Source organism: Micromesistius poutassou, assembly GCF_964030765.1.
Source record: "Micromesistius poutassou genome assembly, chromosome: 8".
Lineage (NCBI taxonomy): Eukaryota > Metazoa > Chordata > Actinopteri > Gadiformes > Gadidae > Micromesistius > Micromesistius poutassou.
In genome coordinates this window covers 11,305,988-11,332,827 of record NC_140278.1, presented here as the reverse complement: position 1 = coordinate 11,332,827, position 26,840 = coordinate 11,305,988, and the positions used below count along the sequence as shown (strand labels likewise).

At 43.9% G+C, this 26,840-nt stretch overlaps 1 protein-coding gene across 1 annotated transcript in view; it reads left to right on the top strand.

Moving 5' to 3' along the window:
- Positions 1-1,160: 1,160 nt before the first annotated feature.
- ibtk (inhibitor of Bruton agammaglobulinemia tyrosine kinase) overlaps positions 1,161-26,840 on the top strand; it is a 50,887-nt gene continuing 25,207 nt past the window's right edge. Inside the window, exons 1-29 of the mRNA XM_084471359.1 lie at positions 1,161-1,300; positions 2,081-2,198; positions 2,730-3,061; positions 3,295-3,391; positions 4,032-4,156; positions 5,602-5,712; positions 6,039-6,209; positions 7,007-7,124; positions 7,583-7,763; positions 7,976-8,099; positions 8,194-8,371; positions 8,697-8,853; positions 9,168-9,561; positions 9,867-10,120; positions 10,236-10,322; positions 10,456-10,538; positions 10,987-11,024; positions 11,120-11,216; positions 11,348-11,449; positions 11,899-12,016; positions 12,314-12,374; positions 13,083-13,213; positions 13,350-13,462; positions 13,942-14,087; positions 14,530-14,651; positions 15,059-15,157; positions 15,514-15,651; positions 16,005-16,208; positions 18,159-18,291. Of these exons, the coding sequence (XP_084327485.1) occupies positions 2,738-3,061; positions 3,295-3,391; positions 4,032-4,156; positions 5,602-5,712; positions 6,039-6,209; positions 7,007-7,124; positions 7,583-7,763; positions 7,976-8,099; positions 8,194-8,371; positions 8,697-8,853; positions 9,168-9,561; positions 9,867-10,120; positions 10,236-10,322; positions 10,456-10,538; positions 10,987-11,024; positions 11,120-11,216; positions 11,348-11,449; positions 11,899-12,016; positions 12,314-12,374; positions 13,083-13,213; positions 13,350-13,462; positions 13,942-14,087; positions 14,530-14,651; positions 15,059-15,157; positions 15,514-15,651; positions 16,005-16,208; positions 18,159-18,291 (3,906 nt within the window). The 5' untranslated portion in view covers positions 1,161-1,300; positions 2,081-2,198; positions 2,730-2,737. The remainder of the gene's footprint in view (positions 1,301-2,080; positions 2,199-2,729; positions 3,062-3,294; positions 3,392-4,031; positions 4,157-5,601; positions 5,713-6,038; positions 6,210-7,006; positions 7,125-7,582; positions 7,764-7,975; positions 8,100-8,193; positions 8,372-8,696; positions 8,854-9,167; positions 9,562-9,866; positions 10,121-10,235; positions 10,323-10,455; positions 10,539-10,986; positions 11,025-11,119; positions 11,217-11,347; positions 11,450-11,898; positions 12,017-12,313; positions 12,375-13,082; positions 13,214-13,349; positions 13,463-13,941; positions 14,088-14,529; positions 14,652-15,058; positions 15,158-15,513; positions 15,652-16,004; positions 16,209-18,158; positions 18,292-26,840) is intronic.

Sequence of the window (26,840 nt, the reverse complement as noted above, 5' to 3'; positions counted from 1 at the left end):
TTCATACACAAAAATTATTATATTACAATATAGTTTCCCCTTCCTATAGCGGCCAAGTGGCATATGCTATCAAACATCCGTTCAGGATTTGAACCTTTTTATGACAGTTACAAAAAGTGTTGAATATACACTTCTTATTCACTTATCACTTCTTTATTAATGAAGGATTAGTCTCAGTGAAACCCTGCTGTTGCCCTTTCTTGACCCCGCCACCCTCCATCCAAATGCCAGCTAACAATTCTTGAAACACAGAAACCAAATGAGTATTCCACTGAAAGAAAGAAGTCCCAGGTGTAGACATCCATTTTCTTTTTGTAGGTGTGTGATTTCATTGTTTCACTTTTTTTCACTACCCTGTCATTCTTAAATTGAATGATTGAATGATTGATTGAATGAATCAATATTAATAATTGTAATATTTTTTATTAACTTAGATTTGGCCAAAAACAATTACTTTTCCTATATTGTGTTATATATAATTCATAGATAATTTAGACAGTAGATGTGGGCCATGTCAAGTCAGGTCAAATCAGGTCAAATCAAGTTCACGTGTATTGCCATTCATCATTTCAATATCAAAGAGTTTCGAATATTGGCCAACACATGCTAACAACACACCATTAAAATGTTAAAGGAAGCAACAACAACAACAACAACAACAACAACAACAACAACAACAACAACAACATTTTACGGATAGGCCTTAAAATACCTTAAAGTGCTACGCTGAGGAAGGATCCTGGACTGGAGCGTTATCCCGGTATTCCATTACAGAATTTCCGGTCCCTCCCTCCGACCAATACGATTAATAACATATCAAAAGATAAAACAAAAACGATGAGGAGAGTCAATATGTTTTATTTTTTTTACATATAATTTGACAAAGCATAATCCGAAACATATAATGGACACGGATATTGAAAGTCCCTCCCTCTCTCGCCGCTAAACCCATAACGGGATGTTCCGCCTTCTCTCTTGCCGCGCTCCCGTTCCAGGCGTTCCGAGATGAGAACGGCTTGGAACGAGGTTTGGTGCGTTCGACGATAGCTCCGACGCAACGAGGTGCGGCAGAACCCACCAATAGCGGTTGGGGACGTATCTGCTATCAACCACTGAGAAGTCTCCGTACTACCGAACATCCCGCCTTTTAAAACCCAACCTTCCTCTTTCAACTGCATCTTGAACTGGCTCTTCCGACAATAATATATACAACAAGTATTTTGTATATTCAGTAATGGCACAGTGCGTATTCTGCGTGGATGCAAGACTCATGACTCGTGTCTGTATTATGTAGCTTGAGGTGAGAACTGTTATTTGCATATGTTTACGTATATTTATATGACGGACTGTAGCCTGATAGCCAGTACCTGCTAGCTTCATGTGTCAGCTGTCTGCTTCTGCTTAAAGTAAACGTTGCAACATACCCCAAAACCACGACCCTCCCTACGTGAAGTGGATTTTAAGCCTCAGTGCAACTATACTGGTGGTGGCGATGGTCCTCCCAGTAGGTTTCAGAGCCAAGTTTGAGCCAGATAACCGTACATACAGAGACAACGTTGTCATTCACGTGTATTCCACATGCTGTTTTGCTGCTCCGGAACATTGGATCAGATGGATCAGATGGGTTGCAGTGTTAAAGCGAGTCCCAGTTATCAATATCGGTTGTTGTTATACGTGTGGTGGGCTGCTGGGGATAGCTACCGGAGCTAACTCATTAGCATCATATATCATCTTGAACGACATTTGATGAGATGAAGTACTCATATGGTGTGAGGACTGATCACCTAACAACGACGTCAACGAGTCTATTTGTTTGATAATGGATGATCTTGTTAATCTTGACCATTGACTCCAAACTCAAATACTCAGCTCTAGATCTGAAAACATTTTGCATACGAAATGCAAAGTACTTTAAACTCAATATAGATACTTTATCCCTTGCACTTACAGTAGCAGATTTTTCCCTAATAACTTTGGGTAGTTGTACCCTGTTCACCCAGAAAGTTAAACATGCATAACATGATTATCCGTGTGCCACTTTCTTTTATACATATTAATATCCCAATTTGTTTTCTCTTAGGTGCTCAATTTAATTATGGAGTTCTAAACAAAACATTGGATTTTGGGGGGGAAGGGCCCTTTCCCCTCAAGTTGGACGATTGGACTGCTGTGTAGTCCTGTTATGTAAATATCACAGGGTTGGTACAATTGTTGCCTTTTTGTAAATAATAATAATAATACAAAAAAAGTTAGATGAAATACAAGTACCTTATTGGTAACTGATTCAGGTGTTTGTACACATTTTGTATTAAACCTATATATATATTAGTATTTAATAAGTACTAGATGTCGTTTTACACTACAAGTACCTTAGGTTGTACTTCATTGTCTGTTGGTGGACTGAGTTGAGCCACAACAAGGCTCTGGGGTTGCTAGGGTGCAGTGGAATTTCAACACAAGCACAATTCTAGCACCCCAAAACTATCTCAACCCACCCCATATTATTATTTATGTTTTAGTACTTCTTCATGAGTGCAGCTTTAAAAAAAATATATATATATATATTGAAAGTTCAAGTTGAGGGACTCAGGTTAGTGTTCAGGTTTTCATTATCACAAAGTATTCTTGGCATTATTTAGGGTTGATAGAGTTTGTGGGCGGTGGGTAGCTGGGTGTCACTCGATAAAAGCTCTTTGATAGTAAAGGGAAGCTGGGTGTTGTGCCTGGAGCCGCCAGGATGAGTCCGGCAGTACCTGAATGCACAGTGAAGTGCCGCTCAACACAACACGCAGACGAAGTGGTGGCGGTGCTGACCTGCTGCTCAGAGAAGCGCCTTCAGGCGTTTCTTAGCGCGCACTGCTACAACGCAGCCACCCTGAAGGACGCCTTCGGACGCACGGCCCTGCATCTAGCAGCGTCAACGGGCAAGAAGGCCCTGCTGGAGTGGCTGGTGGAGAGTAAGAACGCGGACCTGCTGGCTAAGGACAAGGAGTCTGGATGGACGCCTTTGCACCGCAGTGTCTTCTATGGACAGATACACTGCCTCATGGCCCTAGTGAAGGTGGGTGCTCTTTGTTTAAATGGGGTTGGAGGCAATGGTAGAGGGCAAAAAATAGCTAACAGCTTCAACAATGCAATCAGAGATACAGGTTGTTTGTGTTTATCAAGGCTCTTGCATATTGTATATTTGACGAAGGTAGTGTAGAATACCCTTGGGGAGACGACATGCAAAACACAAGCCACTCCAAACCTAAAAATAATAATAGTGAAGTGTGTGTCCTTGTGCTGTTCCAGCATGGAGGTCTGCTGTCCTCACAGGACCGAGAGGGTCTCTCGGTATTGGACTTAACTGTGAAGGACAGACCAGAACACGTGGTCTTCAAAAACACAGGTATTGTGTGTGATTATGTCTAGGGCTGCAATTAGTTTTAGGGCTAGGGCTGCAGTTAGTCGATGAATCTAAAGATTACTTTTCGATTTATGATCTAGTCAATTTTTTAGGTGTAAAATGTCATAAATTATACTAAATACCATCACAATTTCCGAAGTGAAATCTCAAATGTGCTTGCTTTATCTGCTACTATTCCTTTTATAAAGATCCATAAACCAAATATTTGAATTGAAACGCAATATTAAGAAGCAAATGTTTGTCCTTTGTTCTTATTAAGTGACTTAAATGATTAATCAATTATCAACATAAGATTAGATTAATTTACTTTTTTCTTTTACTGTTGATCGATTCATTTTCTTATGTTTGCAGCCTTAATTACATTGTAAAGCAGTGATAAGCAATCTTTACTTCCCCCACTTTGACTATATTGTGTTATGATTGAGTCTCATGGTTCTCATATGTTTGTTTGACAACTAGCCATTGCTATTGGGCCAAATGCATGAGAACAATGATACTCAATCTAAAAACCATTATCTAAACAAAGTCGGTGGGCAGAAAATGCTGATAGCAGTTTAAGAGGGTAGGGGCGCCAATGATGTTATGGCTGGGAATGTAACAATAATTTTCTTCCCTCTCCCAGACCCAATGGAGGTATACACATGGGGTAACAACACTAACTTCAGTCTTGGCCAGGGCAACCAGGAAAGCAGGCAGCACCCGGAACTTGTTGACTTCTTTGCCAGGAGTGGAGTTTACGTCAAGCAGGTAGCTTTGTTTGTTTTGTTTTTTTTCTCCTTTCCTGAGGGAGCAAGAAACTGTTTACTACCAATCTATAATAAGGTCAAGGGATAGGGCTTTCACACCTTCATCAACCTGTTCTCCTGTGGCGTTCTTGCTCTGCTACCTTGTACTCTGCATCAACTCTATAACAACGTGTTACATTTTAAAAATCCCCCCTCGGGTAAATCCACCGTGTTACCCAGGCCACCCTGCAAAACAGTCCGTCCCCTGATGCCTGTTTAGTAGCAAGCCTCTTCACACGTAGAGACTATCCCAGAAAATGGATATTGTTTTCTGTCTGAATACCACTTAATGTTAACATTGCACTTAGGGAAAATGAGGTGGTTATTACTAATATGGTCACACTACATGTAATCTAAAACCTTTTATAAGCACCAACAGTGTTTGCCTTTCAATACAGAACACGGCTGGCTAATTAGAAATTGGAGGCCATCTGTACGTTCATTCTCCTAAGTGAAGGAGCGTAGGGCAGGTGTATCCACCTTTGGGGCCGGTTGGCCAAGTGCCTCATGTAAAGGTTAATTTCTATCATTGTGTAGCCCACACTGTCAGTGTCTGGTCAATGCCACACTAGACTGTCTTGCCAACAGGGCTACAATTTCATGCCACTTGTCCTGTGCTTGCTCTTTATCAAGGGTTATTAAAGCTGTCGGTCACCGTGCCCGAGTCTCTCAATAGACTCTTAAACGCTAGTTATTATTTATGGTTTACAGTCAAATTATATATGTATAGAAAATAAATGGCATAATAAAATGTGTCCTTTTTTTAAAGTTTTGTGTGAAGGACGATCCATTGAGCAGTTTAAACTATGGGCGGTCATGTTGTTTCGCAGTAGAAACTCAATGAATTGGTGCTTATTTTTGTCATGGGGGTGCAGTGTGTGGAGGAGGGGTGTCTTCCCAACTTCATGATACTTATTGGGGGTCAGGTGGATCCTGTTTCACGGCCACCCGACAGCCGTGGGGTGCTCCGTGCACTGCCTCTGAGCCTTTGTCCTCTTCACCAATCTGGCAGGGGCTGGAGGTTAAATATTAATTCCACAATGACATGTTTTTAATTAAATGAGCCATCCTTGTGTGGGTGGATGTTCCCCTCTATGCGATACTCAAGGAAACATCACTACGGCCTTTTGAGTGCCCGATAGGAGCCATGTATTAGTAATGATGTTTGCTTTTCCACTTGGGACACACTCTTTGTTGGCACTGCGTTTTACTATTACTACGAGTGAGCTTGGCCGGGGCTATGGAAAAAGATGGACAGGGGGCAAGATATGGCAACTTCATTAGCAATAACAAAAGCAATATTTTCCTGAAGTTGAATATGTTAAATGGCCCCTCCTTATTATAACATATCAAGTGATGGATGGTAGAATCATGTTTACTAATGTGTAGGTGTCTTTGTCTCACCAGGTGGTGCTGTCCAAGTTCCACTCTGTGTTCCTGTCCCAGAAGGGCCAGGTGTTCACCTGTGGACACGGTCAAGGTGGTCGTCTCGGGCACGGGGACGAACAGACATACCTGGTACAGACTGGACTAAATATAAAAGGGTGGTGTTGATGAGTGTGGATGGGGTCTGCTTTTAAATTACTCTCTAATGAATAGCTCCAAAGGTCACTTTAAAGAAGCCATTCAGTTGGGCTCTGACGTATTTCCCCTTTCATCTGTTCTCTGTATTATACTTTTGCCAATACTTGTACCAACCAGAGTTTTTCAATTGTCTCCTGATCTTCGGACTAGGGATTATAATTAAATTGTACCTCTGCCTAACTCACGAAGGCCCATTAATACTCCTTGACCCCCAATGTACATGCACAGTGCCTGAGAGTCCTCCCGTTTGTCCTCCCCAGGTTCCTCGCATGGTGGAGGGCCTGACGTCCCACCACTGCTCTCAGGTGGCCGCGGCTAAAGACCACACGGTGGTGCTCACAGAGGGGGGATACGTCTACACATTTGGCCTCAACACCTTCCACCAGCTGGGCCTCTCTCCTCCGCCTGCCTCTGCTTACGTCCCCAAGCAGGTAGAGGAAGCAGGGTGGTGTGTTGGGGTGGGGGGCAGGGGGGAGATACGTTGTACAGTGAGATTCAGGCTGTTCTAGGAGTGAACCTAGGAAAGAACATAAAGTGCACACTTTACAACCAGCTGTTGACACAAGGGAATTGCCCTTGATGATTGATGATTGAGATTGGTGTATTGATTAGCATGCATTACATAGCAGGGTTAAGGATTTTTTTAAATGGTTGCGGGCGGGGTGATGGTGTTAATAATTGACGTATTTAGCAGCTATTTCAATGTTTAAAAAAAGAGCAAAATGTATTTTGAAAAGCTGATAAAAAAAAATGGTTATCAGGTAAAAGACACAGTTATACAGTGTGTGTGTGTTTTGGATGTTCTTGCACTCAGTGCTTGTGCTGCTGTGCATATTGATATGTTGTAAAATGTACAAACCACCCTTCTTGTTTTATGATAATTTCAAGTACTGCCATGTGTCTTAACTAGAACCCCTGGGTTCAAGTTGGACCCAGTCCAACTCGTGCATCCGAAAGCCACTGACTTCCTCCACACACAGCACTTACACACAGCAATCGTACCTTTTTAGTTTTTGAAGGGTTATTCAATTAAAACATGTGATTTAACCGATTTCCCCATTTTAGAAATGAAAAGGGTAATGATGTCAGCTTAATACCAGCGAGGCGACATCCCTGCTGAAATGTTACGTATTGGAGTTGGAAAAGAGCATGCGCTCAGCGCCACTAGGCCATCCTTTGGTGAGAGAGCCCTGTGTAGGTGGTTTGAACTGTTGATTGCTGTGTGCAGGTGTTCGCAAAGAACCTGAAAGGCAGGACTGTGATTGGTGTGGCTGCCGGAAGGTTCCACACAGTACTGTGGACCAGGGAGGCCGTCTACACGATGGGCCTCAATGGAGGACACTTAGGTGAGGGTCAACATGACAGGCCCTGTGAAAGGACCCCCTATAGCTAGATTGCAAATTGTCTGTGCAATTTCCCTTAGGGGTCTCAAACATTCGGTATCTCACTATTCGATTTGGGTTTGATTCTTAGGGTCACAATTCGATTCAAAATGTATTCTGGTTTTGGTACGTAGGTTTGCTAATTTCAAGGTCCGCTCTTATGCGCTGTGTGCTAAGAAAGGTGAGGTGGCAAATTATGTCTTGAAAGCAGGGTCAAGTGGTGTGTGTAAGATTATGTCTTTATATTTGAAAAGTTGATTGCAAAAAGATTAATACATGAAGGCAGTGCAATGTTTGAAGGTATTTACAACATTAACTCGATGTATTGTCTCATATTGATTTGAACAGAGCCTTGAGCCTAGAAGAGCCTTGTTGCGCGAGGGTTCAGTAAGGCCTTGACGTCTGATCGTACCCCCCCCCAGGTTACCTGCTGGACCCCAATGGGGAGAAGTGTGTGACAGCCCCGAGGCAGGTATCTGCACTGCACCACAAGGATGTCGCCATCGCCATGGTTGCAGCAAGTAACGGTGCCACCGTTGTTGCCACGGAGAAGGGGGACCTCTACCTGCTGGCTGACTACCAGTGCAAGAAGCTAGCATCCAGGTGAGCCATGAGTGCTTGATCCTCGGCCATGCAGCTCAGTTTTGCGCTGCCGTATTTGAAAGCAGTTCCATATGGATTCATAGAATAGAATATAGAATAGAATACTATGACCATGACTTTATTTGTCATGTCACCATGAAAATTCATGGTCAACCCTGTTTAATGTTGAGGATTTTCTTCCTGCTTTCATTTGCTGTGGTGGACTCTGATAGGCAACTGAACATCAAGAAGGTCCTGGTGAGTGGAGGCAGCCTGGATCACCGCGTGGCCCCACAGACCCTGAACGAGGGAGTGGGAGAGAAGATTGCCATTTTGGCCCTGGATGAAGCTGGAAGGGTGAGTGCGTCTGCCCACCCGGAACAGTTTAAATCACCAAATCATATTGCGGTGGTGTGCAAATTCTTTTGTTGTTGTATACCTGTGTGTATAGGTGTTCTGCTGGCGTTCCTTCAGCGGCTCAGTGCGACAGTGCAGGTGGGCGTACGGACGGCAGGTCTTTGTGTCGGACATCGCCCTCAGCAAGAACAACATGATGTTTGTCACCCAGGAAGGAGAGGGCTTCAGCGGTGTCTGGGCTGGAGAATACAAGAAGTTTGATGGGAAGAAGGGTGAGGAACAGTTTGCTATGTGAAGTATGAAGAAACAAGCACAGTCAATACGCTAAATATCAAACTATTGAGCTATCAACCATTACACAACAGTTGTTTGCTGGAATGATTGCCAACAAGCATGACTGCAACGTCTAAAAACTGGTATAATTTGGCACATGGTTCAATAACGTTCTCCAGTTTAGAACACCTGTTGTTCAGGCTATAGATAATATGCTGATGGTATAGATTTGAGTCATTGATTCCAATTAAGTTTATTTTTTTTAAATGGCTGCTGTTTGCAATGGAAGAAGCTAGGGGTTCACAGTCCTCTGTTGGGTTCCAGATGGCAGTGTGGAGGTGTGCGGCGGCCATTCCAGCGCCGCCACCGTGTACGAACGCATCCGCCTGGAGAAGCTCCCGTATGTCCACCGAGCAGTCGGCATCACGGTGGACTCTAAAGGACGCAACTTTGGGGTGCTGCAGTCGGACCCCAAAACAAGGTAGGCATCAGGTCTCCATTTTTCTTTCTATTTATTTTTACACATCCATCTTCTAGATCAATCTAAAACCTAATCTTGGAACATTCCTGATATGTGTTCTATCTATAAGGTACGATACTGTAATCATGGTCTGTCTATTTCTATATGGCGGAGAAAATAGAATGTAGCTGAATGATACTCATTTTGTAGAATAACTATACATGCTCCTTGCCGTTTTTCCAAAGTGGATCAATAAAAGCTCATCAGAAAAAGATGGAATGGAAAAAACAAAACTCTTCTCAATCTTAACCGTAAACTGTTTTCCTTCTCCGCAGCTTGTTTGAGATCCCCATCGTCTCCCCGTCCTCCTTCTCACAGCACTTTGGCGGCCTGCTGCAGGAGGCCGACGAGACGGACAGCATCCACGACGTGACACTGCAGGCCGGTGACCGTACCTTCCCCGCCCACAAGTACATCCTGTCCATGAGGTCAGAGTTCTTCCGGAAGCTGTTCATGTGCGAGGGCGGCGGCGTGGAGGAGGCGGAGGCCGACGGCGAGGTGCAGGTGAGCGAGGACGCAGTGGGCTGCGACCTGGTCCTCCTGGAGAAGATGCCCGCAGACATGCTGGAGCACGCCCTGAGCTTCATCTACACCGACTCCTGCGAGCTGCTGCTGCACGGTACCAGGCCCAGAGGCTCGGTGTCCACGCCGGACCACAACCAGGACCAGGTATGGAGATGTGGAAGAATTCATTTCTAAGGGATTTTTATTGTTTTCAAAGTGGAGCCATCTTTCTAATGGCATTTATGGTGTGAATTCACTGAATGTTTGTTACAAGTTGTTCGATTTCAACGATATTATAGCAGCCATGTGCACAAGTTAATTGTCAAATCGTAAATGTCTGAATCCTTTCGTTAATGTAGGCATATGAACTTTAGTTCTTTAGCAAATTGGATTGAAAACTTTCACTCTAGATTAAATGGAAGTTGAGTTTAATTTCTGGTTCTTTGGTCGTGGCCCATCTCCCTGTCCAGGACACGGAGCAGGAGAGGCTGATCAGCAGTCTGCAGGAGCTGGACCTGAGGGGTCGCTCGGCCCTGGAAGTCTACCGCTCCCTGGCCCCTGGCAGCCAAAGAGACGCTGACAAGACCAAGAAAAAGGCCTCCAAGCCCGGCAAGAAAGCAAAAGGGGCCAGAGGCGACAACAGAGCCAACGAGGGAGGCTCCAACCCTGTGAAGGCCTTACAGGGCATCGCCAAAAAGCTTGGACTGGCCAGTCTGTCTGCAAGGTGCGGGGAGCAGCAAGACCTCCCTACTGGGGTTTTTTAATCATCTTTTTTTAATCATATAATCATTTCACAAATAATGATCAATAATCTTGCATTTCTTAAATGGCTCCTGCAGACTGGATGGAGTCAAGTATGAAAATGGGAGGATCAACGTCGTTCACAAAAAGACAGGAAACAAACTCAAGTTCAACCAGAAAAAGTGGCAAGTGTGACTGAATTTTATTTTTCATCCATGTCACTACATCGCCACAGTAGGTTTACTAAAGTGAGTGACATTAACAATATTTTTTTACCCTGAATAAATTTTATATTTGTTTACTTTCCCTTCCCCCCAGCGCATACCTATGTGACGTCACTCTGAAGTCTGAAGATGGAAAAGAGTTTCGCTGTCACAAGAGTGTGCTCTGTGCCCGACTAGGTAAAACACTTATTTTCCTATTTTGAACTACTCTTGTATGTAGAGGGATGTAGTGGGTTACATAGAAGGGGTATGGATTGATCCTGGAACAAATGCTTTATTTGTTACTGGCAGTTGTAGTTGGCCAGGTAACGTCAGTCACAGGGTCAACCCCCCTATCTGATTGTAGTGAGTGGAGATTGCGAGGACCAGAACAGACAATGTACATTTTGAAAGTAGACTGGAAGCAGACTTTCTAAAACAGTTTGGTTTTCCTTTTAAATGTTGTTGTACCTTCATCCAGCTCCTACTGTTACATCCATGTTGAATACATTGTCTTTTCATATCTCTTATTATATTTTTGTTTTCCACAAGTGGCACACAATATTTTAAGGCACTTTGAGAGGTTTTTAGGTGTTCTGTTGATTGTGATTGATTGTGTGTAATATATGTCTTGTTATATTTACAGAATACTTCCATAGTATGCTTGGAAATCCATGGATTGAGGTATGCAGATTACTTTATTGAAAACATTGTCTATATCAGTATTCCATCCCTCTCAATGACTCTTAAGGAATACTTTTGTCTTGTGCCCCCTTCAGGCAACATCGTGTACTGCACTGGAAATGCCAACAAGCTCAGAGATTCTGCAGGTCATTCTGGAGTATGTTTACACTGACGAATCTCCCACCATCAAAGGTGTGTTTGTAAGCGCTATGCTGCACATTTCAAATATTGTATTAATTAACATTCCATTCTATTCAATCCGTAATGGGAATGCCTTGTTTGTTCTCACTGGAGTAACGGATGTCCTCTGCTTTGTCCCTCAGAGTGTCTGAATGTAGAGTTTGTGTGCAGCGTCCTGGTGGTGGCTGACCAGCTGCTTATCACACGACTCAAGGAGATGAGTGAGACTGCCATCACAGAGAACTGTAGGTCCCCTGATCAGCTTCTCATATCGTATATATCAGGTCTTTTGTTAACAGAGCGCAGGTTTTGCTTCATATTTTTAGCATGCCCAAAACATTGATATAATTATTCATTTGAAAGGAGGAATGCACACTGAGTGTGAATGTAGCACAACATGTTGTTTTTTGCAGCCATGCTATACATAGGTGTCCATCTAGATGTATATGGATAGATTAGCCATCCAGGTTGTACAGTCCACTGGGTTGGCTGAAAGACTGATCTATTGAGCATACATATTGATGGAAACTTCCCCTTGTGATCAAACAGGGCAGGGCTAATCTCAATCACAGCTGGTGGACAAATGGGGGCCATTTAGGTCTATTTGTATGTGGAAGTTCAAAAAGATTATTTTGCGTCCTGCACCTGTCAGTTTGTGCTATGTTCTTAACCTTAGTGTTTTTTCTGTGGTCAGTGACCCTAAAGAATGCTGCAGAGCTGCTGGAGTTTGCCGCTATGTACAACGCTGAGCAGCTGAAGCTGTCCTGCCTCCAGTTCATTGTGCTCAACATGGCCGCACTCCTGGAAGCCAAGTGAGTGGCCACATGAGGGATCATTTGTTTGTTCTGCCAAGTCATGCTGAGGGGAGAAATGCATTGGTCAGTGGGGACAAAAGGTATAGCAATGTGCTTCTGGCCACGTGATGGATAAGAATCACCTCCTTAGCAAGAATTCTTGGCATAGTCTGAATATCATGGAAATCATTCTGTGTGTGTGTGTGTGTGTGTGTGTGTGTGTGTGTGTGTGTGTGTGTGTGTGTGTGTGTGTGTGTGTGTGTGTGTGTGTGTGTGTGTGTGTGTGTGTGTGTGTGTGTGTGTGTGTGTGTTCAGAGCGCTTGATGTTCTCAGTGATGAAGTGTTGCTGGAGCTGTCTGCGTCCTACAGGCGGATGGTGAGTCATCTCATGGGTTGACCCCACACACACCCTGCTAGAGCTCTGGAGTTCACCAGCACAAACAATAGTTTTGTTGTATGTTGAATAATGATAACCAAATGTTTGTTCAAATATGTCAGGAGTTCTCTCTGACTGACTGACATTCTTTGAATGGTGGCCATTAAAGGAGTAGTAGGCAATATTTCTGTAAAATAATTAAGTCAAAAAAACAACCTGAATTCTAGGTTTGACTTATGACTATTCAAATATTCAACCCCCTGGCCAGAAAACGTCCAATCAGGAAAACCTTGTCACGGTAAAGTTCTTTACCGTGGGTAAAGGTTGCTTTTCTCTGCCCAACTACACTGTTCTGCACGATTGGTAATCGCTCAATCGCTGGGGCTAAAAGAAGGGGGATTTTTAATTTTCACATTGTTGTCGTTTGTGAAATTTACCTTAAATCTTGCGTACTGCTCCTTTCAATGTATTCAGATTGTGTGTAGTATGCAGACTCTGCTTTATGCTGATTACACCTTGATGGTACAGAGACTGCTTTTCATCAGTTCCACTGACCCCCTCGAAGTTACTGTTTGGGTTAATGGTCCGCGCGTTGGTCGTATTCCGTCGGTTCAGTCGGAGCATTCATGCGTGTCAAATCAAACCGTTGTCCAGCGGGTTGGCTGATCCGTCTTCCGTTGAGCTCTTCACTCTGTTGCGTGTGATCAGATCCCAGCCATGCAGAAGAGGGTCATTACGCCTTACCCAGATGCCCCAGACCTCGGCCCGTATGAGGAGGAGGACTCGGAGTCTGTTGTGTTCAGTCCCAAAACACAAAGCGAATTGGAACCCTCCTGCAGGTTGTCCCCACTAGAAACGCTAATTTCTTGTATGGCAAAAATCTTTATTTGGTTACCAAGTCTAATCACAGACCAGGTTTTCCTTGTTAAAAAACTATGCAATGGTGGCTCACCGGAGGAAAATGCTTCCCTGCAGAGAAACACTGTTCAAGAAGGCCAAGGTGAAGGCTAAGAAGAAACCACGGCGACGCTCTGAAAGTTCCGGAGGTTACACCATCTCTGATAGGATCCAGTGTCCTCCCGTGGCAGGTATGATTAACACATTTCATTTAAAGTTGGATTGGTGGTTAGGCTGCCGTTAACACTGCTCGCCCACCTCGTTCACAGGTATATTATCGTCTCAAGGAAAAGCCCCAACTTAAATTAAAATTCGACCATGAAACCAATCAATTATTTGGCCCTACATGACATTGGATGACATTACAATGAATCACGTGTGATTTTCTCTCTCTTGGAAATTAATTTTTAATAACTATTCTCTGGGGTGATTTTTCACACCACCAATCCCGGCTGTTATTCAGCAATGGCCTTTCTATCTCGTTTCGTCCAGTTTTAGATGGATTTGGGTTTATTTCTCAGGGGATGCTGTTGAGCAAATTGCTTGTGCCTGCAGCCTCCTCAATCCCCCCCGCCCCCTCCCCAAATACATTCATAACAACAAAATAATCATAAAACCTACGGCATGCAATAATCAAGTGTGCGGTTCTTTTTGTGTCTTTTCCCCTCAGCGGTCGCCCCGTGCCTGGTGACGTCCTGCGTGGCCAACTCCAGTGACTCGCTGCAGGAGCTAATGACCTCTGACTCAGACGGCAGCTTCACCGGAGCCGCCAGCCCCCGAGAACTGCAGTCACCCATCTTCCACGACAAGGCCGAGGTCTCTGAAGGCATTAGCAGCCATTCACTCTCTGGCGTCAAACTTAGGGGCCATGTCCACAGAAGTTTTTCTATACCAAAAAAATGAAAAATGTTCAGCACTATTCTCAAAGTTTTCTATGATTGTGTAAATGCATTCTCTATTGTGCTGAACAGCACTGTCTGATCACCCCCCCCCACCCCCCGCCCAGCATTGTAATTTCTAAAATGTACAATAATTTCTTTAGTGTGGATAACCAATTAATCATTGAAAAAATGTATCTGCTTTAGTGTGGACAGTGCTATAGTTGTCACCATCCATGAAATTTTCATGAATCAATACATTTTGTGTATAGAAAGAAAGTGTGACGGAGCTTTTTCCCCATGTCAATTCAAAGAACAGACTGTATCCTGCTCAATACCGCTCTGGTATAATAACAGCGTTGCTTGACCCCGGGTGACAGGTGGAGAAGGCCTTCTGTCAGAAGGTGCTGACTGAGTCCGCCTCCCCGACCTCACTTGTCAACAGACTTCACTTCCCTCCCGGTAGCTCAGCACCAGAACCCATCCCCAAGACCCGGGCCAGGTAAGACCTCATCCCTTTCTTGCTAAGACTAATGCTAAAACCCACTCCTGGTCCAGTGGAACATATGAGCAGGGGTTTGGTAGACCTCATTCCCATCCTTCTGAGACCAATACTAAAACCCACTCCTGGTCCAGTGGAACATATGAGCAGGGGTTTGGTAAGGCGGATCCCTCCTTTTTTTATCTTTTTATTTTAATTCCAATACACATCACAAAAGAAGATCATAAGGGATTACAGACTATTGGCTGGGTCGGTATTCACCTACTTGACTTGGAGATGTGGAGCTTCCTTCCTTCCAGACGACTGTCTACACTTCACTGCATTTGGAGGGGGGGCAGGAACACGGACCAACAACAATAGATGCTTTCCCAAACCTGAACCCTAAAGTGCTGCTCTCCCCTGGCCAGGCCTGCAGGTCCATTACCAATCTTGGACCTCAGAACCATCATGCACATGGAGGCCAGCTCTTTTCCAGCACCTGGAGCCACGCCCAGAAGCCCTGGAAGGTTGGGAGAAATCTTTTAACTTCATTTGTTTTTTTGTCTCTTTGTCTTGTCGTTTTTTGAGTAACTAAGCAGAAGTTTCACAATACGGCAACATAGTAATATAAGTCCAAAGGATTTATCAGTCTAGGCTCATTCTGCTGGTGTTGTTATGTTATTTATTTATTTTTGTCACTACCATCTAAGAACCAAAATCATGAGCTTGAATATCTACAAAAAATACACACACACGTTGAAATATTTTTGTGTGTGTGTGTGTGTGTGTGTGTGTGTGTGTGTGTGTGTGTGTGTGTGTGTGTGTGTGTGTGTGTGTGTGTGTGTGTGTGTGTGTGTGTGTGTGTGTGTTTTCGTGGCTCCAGTGTGGGCAGTAAGCTGTCCCCTGTCCCAGCCAAGCTGTCCCAGAAGCAGAGGAAGATGATCGCCCAGGCTGCCAAGGAGCCCCCCGGGGAGCCCGGCATGTCCAGAGCCGTCGCTGTGGTGACCCCCTCTAAGGCCTGGTGAGAGAAGTCCCTCTCTTTGGTCATATTTCTAATACAAAACAACAAAACTTTATTGTCCAACCAATGTGGAAAATTGCCTTTTGCTCAATTGGGATTGACGTTAACGAACAAATATATTACACATAGACCCAAATAAACACATTAAAAACATTAAAAGAGGCATTGCAAACATTACAAAACATTTAACAGCAGCCATGCGATGCAGTTATCCATGATCAGTTGTGTTCGGATACAGCCCCTACATATAAAATATGTACATATATTACCATGTAATTGAATTGGCGTGCTGACTTTTTTTGTTCGATCTCCCTTGTAATCCAAAACCAATCTTCTCACACCCCTGTCTCCAGGGCAACACCAGTGATGTCGCCCCCTGCCTCCCGGTCTTTCCGGGACCTCCTGGCAGAGGAGGAGAGCATTGTGGGTAGTGGAGCGGGGCAGCTGAGGGGGGGGAGTGGCTGCCAACCAACACAAGGGAGCCCGGTCACCATGACGACTCAGAGAAGGGTCACTTTCAAATGTGCTGAACCTAGTGAGCTCGAAAAAACGCCCGGGTAGGTGACCACACAGTCACACTTACACACACATTCTCACACTCTCTCACATTCTCTCACACAGACATATACGGTGTATTATGTAACACACACACTCTGCACAATGAGCGTACTCTGAATCAGAAGCATTGTTAAGCACATCTTGGAGGGACTAGCTAGGAGAGATCAGGTCCCTGTAATGTCCCCTGATAATCATGCTCACTACAAACGGTTATATTGTGGCTACAATTAAACCAGCACTTGCAGCAACTAGCTATAAATACTTGATGAGTTTTGGGGAGGGGCAGACACAAACTTTCTTTTGGTATTTAGAATATTCAACGTTAAAATTGTGTCCTAATTATATTTAATGTCTTAATAATACTAATAATAACAACAATTACTGATCCAGAAAGAGACTCCTTGACAGCTGTAGCACATAGTGACATTTTTAGTCCACTGGATGGCAATGTTGAGGTGTAAACTAATGTATATGGCTGTTGAGAAGTTGGAGTGCTGATTTGTATATATTTAAAAGCAGTTTTTTTTCTAAAGTGACTCAATAAAACATTGACGAAACAAATCTGAACAAACTCTACATTAAGTTTAGTATCAACCCAAATCTGCTTGGTGTAACGCTTTAGTCACTGAGCTGTTTGCTGGACAGACGGTTCAGGAGGGAATGTCTCTCACACACACACACACACACACACACACACACACACACACACTATGTATCTTGTGGGGGGGGGGTTAATGAACAGAAACCCGGTTACTATGACCACTGACTTTTATTGTCATGCTGACCTTGGATAGGGCAGCATGACAACGAAAGTCATCGGTCATCGTCAGTGGTTAACGTCCAGCTCCGGTTAACTTGCTGTCTAACTTGCTTGCTAGTCTCAGATGCTGTACTATCGATGAGGCTGTTGATTTAAATTTGTGTGTGTGTGTTGCGTTTTTGGGCTCAAAATCGAGCCTACTACTCTTGTCAACTCAACTGAAAGTAGATTTGAGCTTTTGAGCATTTGTATTGATTGTATGCATCTGATCTATAACTAAGTTATACTGCCATTCAAAACTCTCAAAGTCTCACAATATATATTGGTGAAATACTAAAGCCCCAAAATTTCGCAATTCCCATCTTTTTATTGCCCCAAGCCCCTGTTAATTTCTGACTCTGGTCCAGCTTCATATTCAGCGACCATATCAGTGGTATATCTTGTGGCTGAAGGAATTGAGACAAATTGAAAGCGAGTGGTGGGGAGGATGGACCGATTTTTGGTTTTTTGGTGATGCCAACAATGCCATGAGAATCTATAGGCGACCCAGTTTACACTCCTCAACACATCCATAGTGCTTGGAGCAGCTGGCGTGGTGGTGAAACCAGTGATGTTAATCACAATCGATAAGGGCAAGGGCGCGTGTCACAACACATCACTGGAGGAGGATGTGCAGGTTCCCAGTGTGTCTGGATGAGCTCAGGAGGCTAGCGGGTTCGCCACTAAAGAAAGGGAACTGCATGCCTAGCAACATTATTATCACAGAGACACTGTCCGCACTTCCACAGCCCAAATGATTCGGAATGTGCCACCGTCGCCAAATCTAAAGTCATCAAAGCACCTATTTTCCATTCCCCTAAAAAAAAATGTCTGCCAACAACACATACGCCTGCCCTGTCTGCATTGGTTTACTCAAAGCTGGTGCTGGTGTCTCCCAGGACACTACACCCCCCACCCAGCCACCCAAAATGTAATCCATAGTTGCCGTGCATGTACTGTGCGAGCCATGCGTGAAGCCCGTATGACTTTTGATTTGTTGCGTGTCACGCACTTCTGATTTCTTTTTAATGTCCGCCAGTAGTGCGCAAGCACTGGGTGTCATATGGCGTCGTTACGGCAACAACAATAAGTGGCATGGCCGGCGACTGATTAATGCTAAAACGTCTGTCGGCCTCTCTCTCTCCCCTAGGCCGTGGGTGCTGGGAGCGGTGGGCAGCCCCCCCCGGTCCTCCACCGTCCCCTTCACCGCCATCTTGGAGGAGGAGAAACAGCAGGAGGCCGCGCTGATCCGCAGCCGGGAGAAACCCCTGGCACTCATCCAGGTGTGTGTGTGTGTGTGTGTGTGTGTGTGTGTGTGTGTGTGTGTGTGTGTGTGTGTGTGTGTGTGTGTGTGTGTGTGTGTGTGTGTGTGTGTGTGTGTGTGTGTGTGTGTGTGTGTGTGTCGTGATAAGCAATAAATCAATTAATCGCACGATAAATTAAAATGAGACGATAATTTTGCCGTCCACGATAAATAAGCTTTTTTTAAATTAATTTTTTCTCGTGTCTCTCTCTATCAAAGAGACTGGATGACAAGAGTTTTCACTCCGGAGCATCGACAGACCCCTCTCGCTTCCTTGGCGTAATGAGGAGTTAACCCTCGAGTCGCGTCAGTCATTGGTCAGCCGCATGATCTCTGTGTGGGGAGGCGGAGCCCTGGCGTTACACAGAGTCAGAGCCCGGCTATATGCCCATCTTCCGCGACATTCTCTGCCAGAGTGCAGCATGAGAGCCCCGTGAGGAGTAGCAAGCCAGAGAAAACGCTAGTTGAGATTTGGAGGAATGAAAAACGAAGATGGAATTGGTTTCAAAGCCGAACGCGACAGCTGCCATGTGAGAGCACTTTGGGTTCAAACCGAATGACCGTGGTGAACCACTTAAACTGTGCGAGCCGGTATATCACATTTGTTGTAAAATGGTAGAAACTAAACGCGCCAATACAACAAACATGCATCTGCACCTAAAGCATAATCATCCGATGCAGTTTTCCCAGCTGCGAAAAAAAACAGATCATGGGACGTCTCCGTCTTCAGTCCACAATCACTGGGGAGTTTAGTCGACAAAGTACAAACAGAACAGTTCAAATAGTACGCACTCACTGACAGTTGTAGTTCGCTTCATGTAGTTTTATTAGGGACCGAGCCAAACTTGGCAAGGACCCTATTGAAACCCTCGTGATTATTAGGGACCGAGCCAAACTTGGCAAGGACCCTATTGAAACCCTCGTGATTATTATTAGGGACCGAGCCAAACTTGGCAAGGACCCTATTGAAACCCTCGTGATTATTATTATTAGGGACCGAGCCAAACTTGGCAAGGACCCTATTGAAACCCTCATGTTTATTCTTCTTATTATTTTTCAGAACTTCAACTGCATTTTTCCCCCCCTGAACATATTCGAAAACTCATTTTTTTTTGGTGCAATTGTGGGGACTGGTGAAAAATTTGATATTCTAGCCCTCAAATTCACATTCGCCCCTAGGTGGCGCTATAGCAACTGTTCAAAAGTGCAAACTTTGCACAAGCAGCACGCGTCACCGGTTTGACCTACACTCATGAAACTTTGCACACACATTAAAATCCTCATGATGAACAAAAAAGTCTCTTGAACTGAACACTTCCGGTAGCCATATTTTCCGCCATTTTGAATTTAGTTAAAAACAGTAAATTCCCCAAGAATCCCAGGTTTTTCGACTTTGACAAAAATCCTTTGGCACATATCATATATGGCCCATTATCTTCAATCTGACTTAAGGATTAGTCTGTACAATAAAGTTTAGAGCACCAATGAGTTCTAAAAGGGGTGTGGTTTAAACCTCGAAAATAGTTAATTGCTCATATCAACGTCAAGTTCGACGCCTATGATGTTGGCCCCAATACAAAAGTTGTTCAGAATCAAATTCTGAACAAGAATAATTCAACAATTTTTCAAATGGGGCGTGGCTTCGAAATGGGCGTGGCCTGTTACTAAAATAGCCACAGTTCATAGACGCAATGTTTGATTTGAGCGGGACCAACTCAATGGCCATTAGGTACCAAAGTTCTAACTGCTAAATTAAAATTAAGTCGATTTAAAAAACAACATGGCCGCCAGAGGAGGGTAAATCACTCAGCGGAGACCGTAATAGTTATGAATATGAAATTCACTGGACACGTGTAGACTGCTGCCTGTAGCTCACATACCAAAAATCCTGGTTCTCATGTTTGTAGCGCCCCCTAAAGGAACTTTAAAATGCAGCCCCTACGTCACGTTTCACCAATATGTATGAAACTCGGTAGGCACGTACAAGGTCACAATACCTACAGAAAAGCCTCTTGGACCCATGCCCCAAAACCCACAGGAAGTCGGCTATTTGCATTTCTAATTTTCACATTTGGCGGCCATTTTGAATTTTTTTCACTTTTTTGCCTTGTATTTGAATGAACTCCTCCTAGGGAATTTATCGGATCTGCTTCAAAATTGGTCAGTACAGTCATGAAGTGGGGCTGAACCAAAATCGTGCTATTTGTGATTGTACGTTGAAGGGCGTGTCCGTGGCATGCCGTCAAAGTTGGCCATTTTTGAATTCCGTCGCCTTGTATTTGAACTAACTCCTCCTAGGGAATTTATCGGATCTGCTTCAAATTTGGTCAGTACAGTCATGAAGTGGTGCTGAACCAAAATCGTGCTATTTGGGACTGTACGTTGAAGGGCGTGTCCGTGGCGTGATGTCAAAGTTGGCCATTTTGAATGGAATTTCACTTTTTCGCATTGTATTTGAACGAACTCCTCCTAGGGAATTTATCGCATCTGCTTCACAATTGGTCAGTACAGTCATGAAGTGGTGCTGAACCAAAATCGTGCTATTTGGGACTGTACGTTGAAGGGCGTGTCCGTGGCGTGCCGTCAAAGTTGGCCATTTTTGAAATCCGTCGCCTTGTATTAAACTTACTCCTCCTAGGGAATTTGTATTTGAACTAACTCCTCCTAGGGAATTTATCGGATCTGCTTCAAAATTGGTCAGTACAGTCATGAAGTGGTGCTGAAACAAAATCGTGCTATTTGTGACTGTACATTGAAGGGCATGGCCGTGGCGTGCTGTCAAAGTTGGCCATTTTGAATGGAATACTTTCACTTTTTCCCCTTGTATTTCAACTAACTCCTCCTAGGGAATTTATCGGATCATTGATGTAGGGTTAATAATGTTAGTTAAAGTTGTTACAACATGTAATTCAGTTAAATGTGGTCTTACATGTTAATGTCAAAACAATCAGTAGGACACCACAGGGCACCTCTGCTTCTACAGATTACATAAATTTGCGAATTTTTTTTAAAACTGCGCTTTTTTAAAACTGCGCGCAGTGATGAACGGGACCTCGTGCCGGCTTGCGGCTGCGTCACGTGCGGTCCTAACATGTGCACATCTTGCCAGCACACATGTTACGACGGCACGTGACGCGGCCGCAAGCCGGCGCGATTTTTTTTTAAAACTGCGCGCAGTGATGAACGGGACCTCGTAGTGGCGGCTGCAAGCCGGCGCGAGGTCCCGTTCATCACTGCGCGCAGTTTTAATTATTATTATTATTTTTAGCCACTTCGACTGCATTTTTCCCCCCCTGCACATATTCTAAAACTCAAAATTTTTTGGTGCAATTGTGGGGACTGGTGAAAAATTTGATATTCTAGCCCTCAAATTCACATTCGCCCCTAGGTGGCGCTATAGCAACTGTTCAAAAGTGCAAACTTTGCACAAGCATATCTCGCCACCGGTTTGACCTACACTCATGAAACTTTGCACACACATGCATATCCTCATGATGAACAAAAAAGTCTCTTGAACTGAACACTTCCGGTAGCCATATTTTCCGCCATTTTGAATTTAGTTAAAAACAGTAAATTCCCCAAGAATCCCAGGTTTTTCGACTTTGACCAAAATACTTTGGCACATATCATATATGGCCCATTATCTTCAATCTCACTTAAGGATTAGTCTGTACAATAAAGTTTAGAGCACCAATGAGTTCTAAAAGGGGTGTGGTTGAAACCTCGAAAATAGTTAATTGCTCTTATCAACGTCAAGTTGGACGCCTATGATGTTGGCCCCAATACAAAAGTTGTTCAGAATCAAATTCTGAACAAGATAAAGTCAACATATTTTCAAATGGGGCGTGGCTTCGAAGTGGGCGTGGCCCGTTACTAAAATAGCCACAGTTCATAGACGCAATGTTTGATTTGAGCGGGACTAACTCAGTGGTCGTTAGGTACCAATGTTCTAACTGCTCAATTAAAATTGAGTCGATTGAAAAAACAACATGGCCGCCAGAGCCTCAAAATCACTGTGCGGAGATCATAATAGTTATGAATATGAAATTCACAGGACACGTGTAGACTGGTGCCGGTAGCTCACATACCAAAAATCGTGTTTCTCATCTGTGTAGCGCCCCCTACAGGAACTTTAAAAAGCAGCCCCGGCGCCACGTTTCACCAATATGTATGAAACTCAGTATTCACGTACAATGTGCCCATACCTACAGAAAAGCCTCTTGGACCCATGCCCCAAACCCCACAGGAAGTCGGCTATTTGCATTTTTAATTTTCACTCTCGGCGGCCATTTTGAATTTTTTTCACTTTTTTGCCTTGTATTTGAACTAACTCCTCCTAGGGAATTTATCGAATCTGCTTCCAAATTGGTCAGTACAGTCATGAAATGGTGCTGAATAAACGCCGTGCTATTTGGGACTGTGCGTTTAAGGGCGTGTCCGTGGCGTGCCATCAAAGGTGGCCATTTTTGAATGGAATTTCACTTTTTCGCTTTGTATTTGAACAAACTCCTCCTAGGGAATTTATCGCATCTGCTTCAAAATTGGCCAGTACAGTCATGAAGTGGTGCTGAAACAAAATCGTGCTATTTGTGACTGTACATTGAAGGGCATGGCCGTGGCGTGCTGTCAAAGTTGGCCATTTTGAATGGAATACTTTCACTTTTTCGCCTTGTATTTCAACTAACTCCTCCTAGGGAATTTATCGGATCATTGATGTAGGGTTAATAATGTTAGTTAAAGTTGTTACAACATGTAATTCAGTTAAATGTGGTCTTACATGTTAATGTCAAAACAATCAGTAGGACACCACAGGGCACCTCTGCTTCTACAGATTACATAAATTTGCGAATTTTTTTTAAAACTGCGCTTTTTTAAAACTGCGCGCAGTGATGAACGGGACCTCGTGCCGGCTTGCGGCTGCGTCACGTGCGGTCCTAACATGTGCACATCTTGCCAGCACACATGTTACGACGGCACGTGACGCGGCCGCAAGCCGGCGCGATTTTTTTTTAAAACTGCGCGCAGTGATGAACGGGACCTCGTAGTGGCGGCTGCAAGCCGGCGCGAGGTCCCGTTCATCACTGCGCGCAGTTTTAATTATTATTATTATTATTTTCCACGACTTCGACTGCATTTTTCCCCCCCTGCACATATTCTAAAACTCAAAATTTTTTGGTGCAATTGTGGGGACTGGTGAAAAATTTGATATTCTAGCCCTCAAATTCACATTCGCCCCTAGGTGGCGCTATAGCAACTGTTCAAAAGTGCAAACTTTGCACAAGCATATCTCGCCACCGGTTTGACCTACACTCATGAAACTTTGCACACACATGCATATCCTCATGATGAACAAAAAAGTCTCTTGAACTGAACACTTCCGGTAGCCATATTTTCCGCCATTTTGAATTTAGTTAAAAACAGTAAATTCCCCAAGGATCCCAGGTTTTTCGACTTTGACAAAATTCCTTTGGCACATATCATCTATGGCCCATTATCTTCAATCTGACTTAAGGATTAGTCTGTACAATAAAGTTTAGAGCACCAATGAGTTCTAAAAGTGGTGTGGTTGAAACCTCGAAAATAGTTAATTGCTCATATCAACGTCAAGTTGGACGCCTATGATGTTGGCCCCAATACAAAAGTTGTTCAGAATCAAATTCTGAACAAGATAAAGTCAACATATTTTCAAATGGGGCGTGGCATCGAAATGGGCGTGGCCTGACACTAAAATCGCCACAGTTCATAGACGCAATGTTTGATTTGAGCGGGACCAACTCAATGGCCATTAGGTACCAAAGTTCTAACTGCTCACCAAAAATTAAGTCGATTTAAAATACAACATGGCCGCCAGAGGCTCAAAATCACTGTGCGGAGACCGTAATAGTTATGAATATGAAATTCACAGGACACGTGTAAACTGGTGCCGATAGCTCACATACCAAAATTCGTGTTTCTATTTTTTGTAGCGCCCCCTACAGGAACTTTAAAAAGCAGCCCCTGCGCCACGTTTCACCAATATGTATGAAACTCAGTATTCACGTACAATGTGCCCATACCTACAGAAAAGCCTCTTGGACCCATGCCCCAAACCCCACAGGAAGTCGGCTATTTGCATTTCTAATTTTCACTTTTGGCGGCCATTTTGAATTTTTTTCACTTTTTTGCCTTGTATTTGAATGAACTCCTCCTAGGGAATTTATCGGATCTGCTTCAAAATTGGTCAGTACAGTCATGAAGTGGTGCTGAACAAAAATCCTGCTATTTGTGACTGTACGTTGAAGGGCGTGTCCGTGGCGTGCCGTCAAAGTTGGCCATTTTGAATGGAATTCTTTCACTTTTTCGCCTTGTATTTCAACTAACTCCTCCTAGGGAATTTATCGGATCATTGATGTAGGGTTAATAATGTTAGTTAAAGTTGTTACAACATGTAATTCAGTTAAATGTGGTCTTACATGTTAATGTCAAAACAATCAGTAGGACACCACAGGGCACCTCTGCTTCTACAGATTACATAAATTTGCGAATTTTTTTTAAAACTGCGCTTTTTTAAAACTGAGCGCAGTGATGAACGGGACCTCGTGCCGGCTTGCGGCTGCGTCACGTGCGGTCCTAACATGTGCACATCTTGCCAGCACACATGTTACGACGGCACGTGACGCGGCCGCAAGCCGGCGCGATTTTTTTTTAAAACTGCGCGCAGTGATGAACGGGACCTCGTAGTGGCGGCTGCAAGCCGGCGCGAGGTCCCGTTCATCACTGCGCGCAGTTTTAATTAGGGACCGAGCCAAACTTGGCAAGGACCCTATTGAAACCCTCGTGTTTATTAGGGACCGAGCCAAACATGGCAAGGACCCTATTGAAATCCTCATGATTATTCTTCTTCTTATTATTTTTAGCCACTTCGACTGCATTTTTCCCCCCCTGCACATATTCGAAAACTCATTTTTATTTGGCACATTTTGTGGGACTGGTGAAAAATTTGATATTCTAGCCCTCAAATTCACATTCGCCCCTAGGTGGCGCTATACCAACTATGCCAAAATTTCAACGTTTGCACAAGCATAACTCGTCACCGGTTGGACCTAAACTCATGAAACTTTGCACACATATGCAAATCCTCATAATGAAGAAATTTGCAGATACTAACTTAGCACTTCCGGTAGCCAGATTTCCCGCCATTTTGAATTTAGTTAAAAACAGTAAATTCCCCAAGGATCCCAGGTTTTTCGACTTTGACAAAAGTCCTTTGGCACATATCATCTATGGCCCATTATCTTCAATCTGACATAAGGATTAGTCTGTAGGATAAATTTCAAAGTACCCATGAGCCATTGAGTTCAAAAAGGGGTGTGTTTTTCACCCCAAAAATAGTAAATTGCACATATCTACATTAATTGGACTCCTATGGTGTTGGACCTCTCTACTAAAGTTGTTCATAATCAAATTCTGAACAAGAATAAGTCAACAATTTTTCAAATGGGGCGTGGCATCGAAGTGGGCGTGGCCCGTGACTAAAATAGCCACAGTTCATAGACGCAATGTTTGATTTGAGCGGGACCAACTCAATGGCCGTTAGGTACCAAAGTTCTAACTGCTCACCAAAAATTAAGTCGATTTAAAAAACAACATGGCCGCCAGAGGAGGGTCGATCACTCTGCGGACACCGTAATAGTTATGAATATGAAATTCACAGGACACGTGTAAACTGGTGCCTCTAGCACACATACCAAAAATCGTGTTTCTCATGTGTGTAGCGCCCCCTACAGGAACTTTAAAAAGCAGCCCCTGCGCCACGTTTCACCAATATGTATGAAACTCAGTATTCACGTACAATGTGCCCATACCTACAGAAAAGCCTCTTGGACCCATGCTCCAAACCCCACAGGAAGTCGGCTATTTGCATTTTTAATTTTCACTCTCGGCGGCCATTTTTAATTTTTTTTCACTTTTTTGCCTTGTATTTGAATGAACTCCTCCTAGGTAATTTATCGGATCTGCTTCAAAATTGGTCAGTACAGTCATGAAGTGGTGCTGAACCAAAATCGTGCTATTTGTGACTGTACGTTGAAGGGCGTGTCCGTGGCGTGCCGTCAAAGTTGGCCATTTTTGAATTCCGTCGCCTTGTATTTGAACTAACTCCTCCTAGGGAATTTATCGGATCTGCTTCAAAATTGGTCAGTACAGTCATGAAGTGGTGCTGAACCAAAATCGTGCTATTTTTGACTGTACGTTGAAGGGCGTGTCCGTGGCGTGCCGTCAAAGTTGGCCATTTTTGAATTCCGTCGCCTTGTATTTGAACTAACTCCTCCTAGGGAATTTATCGGATCTGCTTCAAAATTGGTCAGTACAGTCATGAAGTGGTGCTGAACCAAAATCGTGCTATTTTTGACTGTACGTTGAAGGGCGTGTCCGTGGCGTGCCGTCAAAGTTGGCCATTTTTGAATTCCGTCGCCTTGTATTTGAACTAACTCCTCCTAGGGAATTTATCGGATCTGCTTCAAAATTGGTCAGTACAGTCATGAAGTGGTG